Raw genomic sequence first — 11,630 nt, 5'->3', positions numbered from 1 at the left:
TTTCACATCCATCAAAAAGGATATTTTAAATGAAACGCTATACTAAAAATTACCAGAATAATGAATTAATCAACAGGAAAATCATCTTTACCAGGAAAACTATGACTGATTTTCCAAAACAGGATTGGGTTGTTCATATATATTAACCAAAAATACACTCAGCTTCGCAGTAGAAAGGGTCACCAGTTTCCCCCCAAAAATGTGAGCCCTGGCACCCACAGAAAGTTGGCGTCAGAGAGAGGCTGGAGTGAGTCAGCCTGCCAGCTGTGTACAACTGTTGGAACGCAACATCTGTCCGACCAAATTCCACCATTTCCTCCCACACTGATCTGTAGGTAGACATTCTCTAATTTGATGACTATCTCCAATAACATAGCAATTAATTTAATAAAGAAACTCACCAATTTTAAATTGCAATAAATTTACCAAACATTGCACTGTTTATGGAGAGCTTTACAGTAAGAAAGTACCGACAAAAGCAGGCACATCCGTGTACAAAGTGTTCTATTGGGTGCTTCTCGCTGCTTTCACTCCAGAAGTCTCAGCGGCTCGGTCCTGTCCTCTCGGCGCGCGTCTTCCTCCCGCGGAGTCACCCGCTCGGTGAGCTCTCACCAGGGACCTGGGAGCCTGGCCCCAGGGAACGGACTTGCCAAAGTGAAGTGCGGTGGGGCGGGCCAACCCCAAAACATTTATTGTAAACTTTAAAACGGAATCCGCATACGAACAGACACAGAAGAGACAAACCTCCCAGACACAGAAAGGATAATACCGGAGGGCCAGTCGCTGGCGGGCGCCCGCGGAGGCGGAGGCGGAGGCGGAGGCGGGCGCAGGGCCACGCCGCCCCCTGGGACGGCAGCGCCCCGCCAGCCCGGCGGCCCCTCGTCGCGGGGGGCGGCCGGGACTCAGCAGGCGCGGCCGGGCTCCCAGGGGCGCGCGTCGCAGGGCGGCCGGCAGCAGTAGGGGTAGGAGGCGTTGAGGTCGGGGTCCGAGGGCGCGTACCCTGGCAGCTCCACGGACGGGTGCCCCCCGCAGCACACCTCCACACCCGCCCCGTCGGACGCGTGGAAGCCGCCCACGTTGATGTAGGAGACCGCGTGATGCGCCGCGAACCCCGCGCAGTCCCCCGGGGCGCCCAAGTCCGAGTCCTCCGGGGACAGGATGGACGCCTCGCTCGGCCGCTGCTGCAGCCGCCGGCCCCGCCGGCCCCGCCGGCCCCGCCGCGCCCGGGAGGCCGGCGGCTGCGCGCGGAGCCCCGAGCCGCCGCGGGGCCGCGCCGGGGCTCGGCCTCCCCTCCGCCGGGCGCGCCGGCCGCGCCGGGCCTGCGACGACCGGTAGTTCTTGACCAGCAGGAGGCTGAGCAGGCCCAGCAGGCACTCGAGCGCGTTGAAGACGGTGGAGAGCACCAGGCCGCGCTGGTAGTCCTTGAGCTGGCGGCACTTGGCCGACGTGGCGCGGTCCAGGCCGGGGGCGGCGGGCGCGCGCGGGGGCAGGCAGTAGTGGGAGTACTTGCGCTCCACCAGGGACACCGTGTCGCCGTCGATGACGGCGCCCGCGAAGGCGCTGAGGACCCCGAGCATGAAGACGAGGACGCCGAGCAGAAGCAGGTTCTGGCTGTTCCCCGGTCCCGGAGGACCCGCGGCCCCCGGCTCGGCCGGCGCGGCCTCGGGAGCGCCCGCCGCGGCTGCGGGGACCCCGAGGCCCGGGCCCGGGCCCGCGAGCGGGGCGTCCCGGGGCCCGCAGCACAGCAGCGCGGCGCCGAGCAGCGAGAGGCCGGCGGCCAGCAGCAGCCCCGAGTAGAAGGCGCCGGCGGCCGCGCCCAGGCGGAACGGCTCCCCGCGCAGCTCCGAGCCCAGCGAGAAGCACTTGAGGCCGACGGCGGCGGCGCTGAGCGCGCAGGCCAGCAGGAGGCAGGCGGAGAGCGCGGCGCAGGCCCCGCGGACGCTCCACTTCATCCTCCGCGCCCGAGCCGGCCCGCGCCCCGCCGCCCGCGCCTCCTCCCGGCGCCGCGCGGCCGGACCGCCGGCCTCCTCCTCATCCTCCCGCGTCCGCCCGGGCCCGCGCCGCCGCCGGAGCCCGCATCCCCCGCCCCCCGCGCCGGGAACCGAGGCGGCGCGGAGGACCGCAGGGCGCGCGCCCCCTCCCCAGCCGCCGCCGCCCCTCCCTCCCGAGACGCTCGGCTCCCGCACCGCGCCCGCGGCCCGCGCGCCCGGCCCAGGCCCCGCCCCCGGCCCCCGCAGGCCCTAGGACGCCCCTCGGCCGCCTCCCCGAGGACAGGTGCCCCCCGCGGGGCCTCTCCACCTTCCTCCGGGGACCGGCGCCCCTGGCCGCTTTGGAGACGCCAACCCCCCCCAGCTCTCTCCCCTCGGGACAACCCCCACCCAGGCCCCACCCCCAGCACCTCCCACCTCCCGCGCCCCTACGTCGACGCTTCCCTGGCGACAAGGCCTGGGCCGCACTCCACGTCCCCCGGCTTAACAGCGGCCACGGATCCCGAGGAAGTTGGTAGGGATGCGGGGAGATGGCGTAGAGGGGCGCGGTGCTGGGGGCGTACGGTGGAGAGCCCGGGTGCGGAGGAGGGGGCCCGGGGAAGGGGCGAGTGGGCGACGCCGGGCTGGTGGCGAGCCTGGGAGTGGGAGAAGGGGCGAGTCTGAGCGGGAAGGGCGGGAGCGGGGCGGCGTGAGTCGGGGTGCCGGGGCGGGCGGGCGCAGGAGCGCAGGTGCCGGGCCCTCCAGCGCCGCCTGGGACGCGCCCGCTGGCTTGCTGCGGGGGGAGGTGGGCAGACGGGAAGCCCCAGGGGGAAGCTTGGATAATCCGTTCTCCCGGGTGCAGGAATTTTCCACAGACGCGAGTGGTGTGAGTTAATTTATTAGAAGGCGGTTCACGGCCCGAGGGCAAATGGGCGGCGGGGGTGTAAGTTGCCTGGTTCGGAGCGTGAGAACTCCAGGTGGGTGAGAGGACGGCGTGGGGCGGGGAGACGGCCTTCCTCTCCCCTGCGTGGGGCGCAGGCCTCCAGGGTCCTCCATCCTCTTCCCGGAAGGAGGCCTGGGGAAGGGGCGTCTCTGCTCGGCGCTCTGGGAGCCACCGACGGAGCGGCTGGGCCTTCGCACGGTCTCGGACGCCGCGGCCCGCGGCCCGGGAGCCGGTGACTCACCCGGGCGGCTAATCACAGCGTTAACTAACTGGGCGCTGGGTCCCGGAGGCAGGCGTGGCTACCGCGGGGGGCGCGGGTGCGCGCGTGCAGGGGTGCTGTGAGAACACACCCGCCTTCCTGCCGCCCACTGAGCACGTTCTGCTGTGGAGACACCCCCGGAGCGCGCCGCTCCAGGCCCTTCGCCTGCAGTGTCGCTTGGTGTCTGCTGAGCCTGGGCACAGTCCCCGGTGGCCCCTCGAGTCGGACAAAGCCGCACCCCCACGGAGAGGCAGCCCGCGCGCAGGGGCCCCTCGCCCACTTTCACGGAAACCATCTGCCCGGTGAAGCTGCGAAGGCCCTTCCTTGGCTCTGCACAGTTGCGTGGGACTGACTTGAACCGCGATCGCTGCAGGAAGGAGCAGGTTTCGCTGTATTTTTAGCAGGGGCTGCAGATTTGAGAACCGCGGCTGGACCTCCTCGTTCTGTCCTGCGCACGCGTGTGACTGTCCAGAGCACTAAGGATGTCGAGCCTTCTTTTCCATTTGTGGTGTATGGGTTTTGAAAGGACGCTGTGTAAATCAGCTTGTCTGATCATCAGCACCCACGCGCGGAGTTGCCATGAGCTGCCTTCCGATGATTATTTCGGTTTCCAGGGCGACGAGGTTTGCAGCCACCTCCGTGCAGAAAGATGGAGCAGCCTCTCGGTTCCCATCACAGGCGCCGCGGCCAGATCCATTCGGTTTTGGGGGCGGAAGTGCGCGGACAGCGGCTCTTCCTTCGCGGAGCGGTGGGGGCGGGGCCGGGAGCGCTGGGGACCACGTGTGAGGTCCAGGGTCTGAGCGAGGACGGTCCGCGGGGCGGCTGCTCCGCGATCGCGCCGCGCTCTCCTGCCACGCCCCCAACCTCCAGGGCACACTTCCGTCCCAACACGCCCCGCCCCCACACTCGCCCCGCCCCCACACTCCCCCACGTCTCCCTGCCCCCGCGCCCTCGCACGTGCTGACCCCTTTCTGCTCTGCATCCCTGTGGCTCAATCCCCTGGGTCGGGCTCCTGCCTTCCCAATTCCTTAGTTCTTAGCTTCAGCTCATCTCACAGTAACTGGCTTCTGTCGGGCGCCCAGGGTTCCCCGACCCTCGTGAGCACTTTGCCTGTTATCCTCAGACGATTCCCATGAATAAGCCCCCGGTGGAGCCAGGATTCCAACCAGGCTCCGTACACAGCCTCCCTGCACCCCCACCCCTTGGCACAGGGTCCCCAGGTGTTCTGAGTGTTCCCCACCAGGTAGGGAGTTCAGTGTAGGCAGGTCCACGTCCAGTTTGCCCCCACACACTCACTCTGCTTTACCTGAGCTGCATGGAGTGAATGACTAAATGAGTGGACAGCCAACCTTGGGTCGCTCTGACCTGTGACAGAATCTGAGTGTCAGTTGGGTTCTGCTCACAGGGAGGACAGGGCCAGGTGATAGGCCAGGCAGGCAGCCAGGAGAGGCGCCCTCCTCCGGGCTGAGGAGAGGGAGGGAAGGCTGTTTGGAGGAAGCCAGGGTTCAGGCATGAGGGGGACGGGACTTGAGAAAAGCTGGAGGCAGACAGTGGCCAATAGGTACCCCTGTCCTGGTGGGTCTTCATCCTGAGGATGGAGAGAACGGCGAGGGTCAGGAGACACACTGTGTTTTAGGAGCACTGGCACAGGAAGACTGCCTGGAATGGAGACATGCTGGGGGGGGGGTCCTGTCCCCATTAGGGTGCTGGTGGCCTTTACTGCCACCTTGGCTTTGCCGCTGCCCCACTCATTGCCTGGCACTCAGCAGGTAGTCAGCTGTCTTCCCCCAGTGAGTGCCTCTGTGTCTGCAGGATGGAGCGGCAGCAGTTTGTCGTCCTGTCATACAAAGCGTCCTTTAGGGTGTCTGTTGGGCTCACAGGGACTGCAGAACTGCGTGCTTCACAGGGAGGACCTCTGCTGCTTTCTCAGCCCTATAACCAGGGCTGTGAAGTGAAGCGGCTCGTGCACATTCGGAAGCAGATATGGTGGCTGTATGCAGGAATCCTCCCCCCCTCCCCCCCCCAGGCTCACCTGGGAGGCCTCTTCCATCCCAGCCACCTGCAGCATTGATCCCCACCCCCTACTTCCTCAGCTGGCCAGAGGTAACCCCAGAGCAGATGAGGTCTATAGCCAAGTGATTTGAGATGCTCACTCCGGAAAGAAACCACTTAGTGAAAACTGACTTTTTACAGGTCGCTGGGGAACGAGGATTATTTTAGAAATAACAGAGCCCACCACATGCACATGCCCTGCACGTTACAGGGCCTCTGCAGCATGAGCACAGGGCTCTCCTCACTATGTCACTACCCCCCCCCCCCCGCCCCCGTTGTAAAGATATGAAACGGAGCCCAGAGCTTACATTTCTAAACCATCATGTGTGTTTTTCTGATCACAACAGTAATCATGTCAAGTGAAGAATATTTTCCCTATCATTTTACAATCGCATTTTACTATTTACATTTAAAATCCAATCTCCTAGAGTATTGACTTCAATTAATTTGGTCGATTCTAATTATTTTTTCTAATTTATCATTTATTTTTCGCTTTTTTATCCTTTACCTTTTAAAAAAAAAAGATTTTATTGGGGAAGGGAAACAGGACTTTATTGGGGAACAGTGTGTACTTCTAGGCCTTTTTTCAAAGTCAAGTTATCCTTTATCTTTTTATCTGGCTAAATACTCAAACTTTCTCTTCTCACTAATTCTCAGACCTCTTTTTCCAGGAACGATAGTGTTGATCTTCTCTTACAGACATAGTGTGCGCTTCTCTGTGCCAAGTCTGCGTTGGTGACAATCTGAAGACCTCACTCTAACAAAACCAGAGCCAGTCAGTTCTTGAAGACGCAAGAAGGCACTTTATTATTTGAAAAGCTTTTGTCCTGTGAAATAAGGTCCACAGAAAAATCCATAAAATATACACGGAACAGCTTATTGACTTGTAAGTGAGCATCTGTGTACTTGCCACCAAATCAGGAGCCAGTATGAGACTTGGGCACCTCCCTCCACACAGATGTCCTGCTGACTCCATTTTAAACCTCTTCCTTCTGTCTGTGTATCACCAGGCCTGCGCTCTGAACACTTCTGTTTGGGATGCTTGTTTGTTGACCTTTATCTAAACGGAACACTACAGCGCGATTGTCATATGTCTGGCTTCTTTCATTCAACTTGGCGTCTGTGAAGCTTGCCCGCTCTTGTACGTGTCTGTAGACGCTGACTCTCACTGCGGGATCCAGGGCCATTGTGTGAATATGCAAGGATTTATTTAGCCATTTTATTGATGCTGAGCATGTGATTGTTTCTGGTTTGGGGATATTCTGAATAAAGCAGTTGTGAACTTCCTTAAAAGTGTGCACAGATGCACTTGGGCATACATTTGTGGGATCATAGGTAATATCTATGTTCAGCTTTTTATGCCCTTCTTAAAATTGAGATACACTTTACATGAATGCCACAACAATCACCCATTTTAAGTGTGCAGTTCAATGAGTTTAGACAGCTGTAGGCCTCGCTGTAACTCACCCCCACAGTCACGCGGGGCTGTCGCAGCCCCCACAGCTTCCCCTTGGCATCTTCCTGTCCTCCACCCCAGGCCTCACACAACTGCCCATCTGTGTGCTGTTGCCACAGTTTTAGTATAAGATGTCGCACACCTAGAATCATAAAGTATGTAGTTTTTATGTCTGCTTTCAATTGGCATAATGCTTTGTTTTTATTCAGCTTTTACTACTGAGTAAAACTCTACAGCTCTTTTCTATTTACAGTTATGAATAAACCTGCTATTAACGTTCGGATAAAAATCTTTTGTGAACATGTTTTAATTGATAGAAGTGGGATTGCTGGGTTGTATCAGAGTTTACATTTAACTTCATAAGAAACTGACAAATGGTTTTCCAGAGTGGCTGTACCCGCCGCCAGGTTTGAAAGTTCCAGGCACCCGTCCCCTCGTCAGCCTTCCTGAGGTCCTCTTAATGTTGCCATTCTGGGGGGTTTACAGTGGTATCTCGTGGCTTTAATTTGCGTTACCCTGCTAACTAGCCATGTCGAGGCTTTCCCATATCTTGTTTGTGAAGGTCAATGCTTTGCAAATATTTTGTCTGTGTTGACTTGCCTTCTCATCTTCTTATCTGTATCTTTTATGTGGCAAAAGTTCAGTCTTGTTGGAGTCCAACGTGTTACTTTTTTGTGGTTTTTGTGTCATATCTAGGAAACATTTGCCTAAAGCAATATTATCTTCTGTGTCTTTCAGAGGTTTTGTAGTTTTTGCTGTTACACGCATCTGTGATCTACTTTGATTTAATTTTTGTGCATGGTGTGAAGTAATGGTCAAGGGTCTTACACATGATGTCCAGTCGTTCCACACCTTTACCTTTTAACCACCTTGGCACTTCTATTGAAGATCAATTGTCTATAGAAATGTGAGTCTATTTCTACACTCCCAGTTATGGCACACTGAGTGACATGTCATGCCAGTGCCACACTGTCCTGACTATTGTAGCTCTGGAGTAAATCTTGAAATCAGGTAGTGTAAGTCCTCCAAAATCTTCTCTTCAAAATCATTTTGGCTATTCCAGATTCTTTGCATTTCCATGTAAATTTTAGAATCACCTTGTCCATTTGTACAAATAAAGGTGTATGAAGATTTTGGTTGGGATCGTATTGGATTTATCAATTCATTTGGGCATAACAAGTGATATGTTAGCAACATTGAATTTTCTCACAAGAATATGTTCCATCTCTACATGTATTTAGGTGCTCATTAATTTCAACATTTTATAGCCTTCATATATAGGTCTTGCACACTTTTTTTCTAATTTACCAATAATAATTTCATATATTTAATGCTTTTATAAATATTACTTTAAATAATATTTTATTGTCCAATTGTTTGTTACTAGTGTATGTAAATACAGCTGCTTTTTTAAATTGCCTTTTTGTCCTGCAATGTTGCTAAATCCTAGCAGCTATTTTTGTAGGTTCCTTAGGTTTTCTGTACAGTCATATCACAGGTAAGTAGAAACAGTTCACTGCCTCCTTTCCCACCTGCATACCTTCCATTTCTGTCTCTTCTTGCCTCAGAGAGGCCGTCATGCACAGCCCTTAACAGACACAGGGAGAGTGAGAAGCCTTCGTCCCTGATCTCAGTGGGAAACCATTGGTTTTCAGTCGTCAAGTCTGATGTAAGCTATAGGGTGTTTGTAGATAACTTTTGTGAGCTTGAAATCTATTTCTAGTTTCTGAGAGTTTTCATCACAAGTAGGTGACTTATGTCAAGTTTTAGTTGGATCTGTTGAGATTATTGTAGGTTTTTCTTTTTCAGTCTCTTAATATAGTGAATTATGAGGTGTGATCAAATAATATAGTGAATGTTTAAATAAAATACATTTATTACAGTGAAAGACACATTGCTATTAATCCCCCTCAAAATACTGCCCCTCAATTCCAACACACTTATCCCATCGTCTTGCCACTTTCTGAAGCAGTTCTGGAAGTCCTTTTTTATGAGTATCTTTACTTGCGCTGTCATGGCTGCCTTGATGTCCTGAATTATTTTGAGTTTGGGGAAGACACAGATGTCGCGCGGTGCTGGATCCGGTGAATAAGGCGGATGAGGACACACCATGATGTTCTCATTTGACAGAAATTGCCGTGCACCAGACGCGATGTGTCACACAGAGCGCTGTCATGATGGAGGATGATTTATGGCACTTTAAAGCACCCCTCCTCTCAACTGTAGCTCACACCCGACTCCAACAAACAAATTGAAACTTGTCACACATTGTTACTAAGGTTCCACGGCTGCTTCCCATATTGAAGGTCCCTGCCTTTCCGTTGGATGGCACTCGGCAGCAGCACTCACCGTATTTTGTGATCACAGCGGATAGGCTCCATGTCACACATTGCTTCTGGTACGGCGATATCTGTCACATAAAAACATTACGGTGTGTCCTCATCCACCTTATTCCCTGAATCAGGCACCATGGACTTCTGGCTCTTCCCCAAAGTGAAAATGACCATGAAAAGTAAACATTTTGAATCCATTCAGGATGAGGCAGCCATGACAGCACAACTAAAGACACTCACGAAAGAGGACTTCCAGAACCGCTTCAGAAAGTGGCAAGAGCAATGGAATAAGTGTGTTGTAAGCCAGGGGGAGTATTTTGAGGGGGATTTATGGCAGTGTGGCTTTTACCATAATATTTTTTTTATTTAAACATTCACCATATTTTTTGATCACACCTCATACATTCATTGAGTTTCAATGTTAAACCAACGTTGCATTCCCAAAATAAATCCTAGTTAGTTGTTGTCAAGCTAGTACCATGTTTCCCCCAAAATAAGACCGGGTCTTACATTAATTTTTTCTCCAAAAGACGCATTAGGGCTTATGTACAGGGGATGTCATCCTGAAAAATCATGCTAGGGCTTATTTTCTGGTTAGGTCTTATTTTCGCAGAAACACAGTAACGTCTGTTGCCCATCACCAGGAGAAGTACAAATATTCTCCCACAGGGAGACACAACACAGCCCAGCACTGGATGGGACGAGCTTCACTCACAGAGAAGTGGGAGACCTATGTGCCTGTTGCTCCCTGCTGGCCCGCGAGCCCCTCCCAGCAGCTGACCCATGGCCATTATATGCACCCCTCTTGTGCTAGAGGACCGTGACTGGGGGTGGGGAGACTGCAGGTGGCCGCAGTTCCCAGCACTCCCATGGACCCTCCTGTTTACACTCAGGAATGTGATTTGTTATTTGTTGAGGATTTTTGTATCAATGTCAATGAGAGGTATTATAGTTTTCTTGTAATGTGTCTGTCTTATTTTGGTGTCAGGGTGATGCTGACTTTATAAAAGTTGGGAAGGGCTCCCTTATTTTCTGATTTCTGGAAGGGTTTGTGTAGAATTGGCATTGTTTCTTCCTTAAGTGTTTGGTAGAGTTCATTTGTGAAGCCATTTTGGGTTACAGTTTTCTTTCTGGTATGATTTTAACTATAAACTTCATTTTTAAAAACAGTTACAGGGTTGGGGCTGCCGGTTAGCTCAGTTGGTTAGAGCGTGATGTTCATACCACCAGGTTTGCCGGTTCAGTCCCCACATGGGCCACTGTGAGCTGCGCCCTCCACGAGATTGAAACAACTACTTGACTTGGAGCTGATGGGTCCTGAAACAACACACTTAAAAGAAATTTTTAAAAGTTTAAAAAAAAATAGTTATAGGGCTATTTAGGTTACATATTTCTTTCCTGAATGAGCTTTAGTAGTTAGTGTATTTTGAGGAATTTGTCCATTACATTTTTTTCCTTTGTTGATATAACGTCCACATTCTTCCCTTTTATTGTATATTTTACATACAATAAAAATAAGTTGTTGCCTTTATTGTTGTAATATATACTTCAAAAAAGATGAAAGAATAAATGTTTTTTAAAAATTATTTTATGTCTCTAGGATTTGTAGTGAAATTCCCCCTTTCACTCCTGTTATTGGTAATTCGTGTGGTTTTCTTTGATCAGTTTAATATCTTTGATCATTAAAAAAACCTAGTGGTAAGTTTTATTATTTCCTTTATTTTCTGTTTTCAAGTTTGTTGATTTCTGGTCTTTATTCCCTTTTTCGCTGCTTCGTTTGGCTTTCGATTGCTCTTCTTTTTCTGATTCGAGACCTTTCTTCTTTTGTTATCTAGTCATTTAATACGATAAACATTGCCTGGTGGCCTAAAATAACAATGAGTACATTGAATCCCTTAGTGTTTTGTTTGTGTGTTTGTTTTTTAATTAGGGGGAGGGAACAGGACTTTATTGGGGAACAGTGTGTACTTCTGGGACTTTTCCAAGTCAAGTTATTGTCCTTTCAATCTTAGTTGCAGGGGGCACAGCCCACCATCCCTTGCGGGAGTTGAGGAATCAAACCAGCAACCTTGTGGTTGAGAGCCTGCGCGCCAACCAACTGAGCCATCTGGCCACGGGGGAGCTGAGCGGCAGCTCATTGACTTCATTCTAGTTGCAGAGGGTGCAGCTCTCTGGCCCACGTGGGAATTGAACCGGCAGCCTGTTTCCCAGTGCTCGCCCTCTAACCAACTGATCCACCCATCTGCCCCCGAATCACTTAATTTGAACTTGAATTCATAAAACAAATTTTCACTTTTTATTTATACTCCACCACAACTTTTTAACGTGCTAGCTGATGGAAGATGCTGGAAGGGTTTGTTAGCCTTAAAGATAGGCGTTGGCAGGACAGATGGATGGTGGATGGATGGATGGTGGGTGGATGGATAGATGGGTGGGTGGGTGGGTGGACAGATGGACAAATGAATGCATGAACAGATGGATGGATGGATGGTGGATGGATAGCTAAATATGGTGGACAGATAAAATAAGATATAGGAGTGGCCTTGCCTGGATCAATGATGATAATGTCTCATTATCTGGGGAACAGGATTAACTGAACTCTGAACCTGTGTTTAAAAAA

At 52.6% G+C, this 11,630-nt stretch overlaps 2 protein-coding genes across 2 annotated transcripts in view; one reads left to right on the top strand and one right to left on the bottom strand.

Moving 5' to 3' along the window:
* Window positions 1-2,086, bottom strand: TMEM271 (transmembrane protein 271). Its single transcript, XM_081056420.1, has one exon. The coding sequence runs from the start codon at window positions 1,950-1,952 to the stop codon at window positions 903-905; it is 1,050 nt and encodes a 349-aa protein (XP_080912546.1). The 5' UTR covers window positions 1,953-2,086; the 3' UTR covers window positions 1-902.
* Window positions 2,087-2,519: 433 nt separating this feature from the next.
* Window positions 2,520-11,630, top strand: part of PDE6B (phosphodiesterase 6B) — a 46,038-nt gene continuing 36,927 nt past the window's right edge. The window contains exon 1 of the mRNA XM_081056407.1: window positions 2,520-6,107. The gene's annotated coding sequence lies outside the window, so the exon portion shown is untranslated. The remainder of the gene's footprint in view (window positions 6,108-11,630) is intronic.

The sequence above is a fragment of the Rhinolophus hipposideros genome (assembly GCF_964194185.1).
Source record: "Rhinolophus hipposideros genome assembly, chromosome: 1".
Classification (NCBI taxonomy): Eukaryota; Metazoa; Chordata; class Mammalia; order Chiroptera; family Rhinolophidae; genus Rhinolophus; species Rhinolophus hipposideros.
Note: the sequence above shows the minus strand (reverse complement) of the source record. Positions and strands in the feature narration are given on the sequence as shown.

Coding starts and splice junctions, on each gene's coding strand:
- TMEM271 (XM_081056420.1), bottom strand. CDS start 1,952: ATGAAGTGGAGCGTCCGCGGGGCCTGCGCCGCGCTCTCCGCCTGCCTC.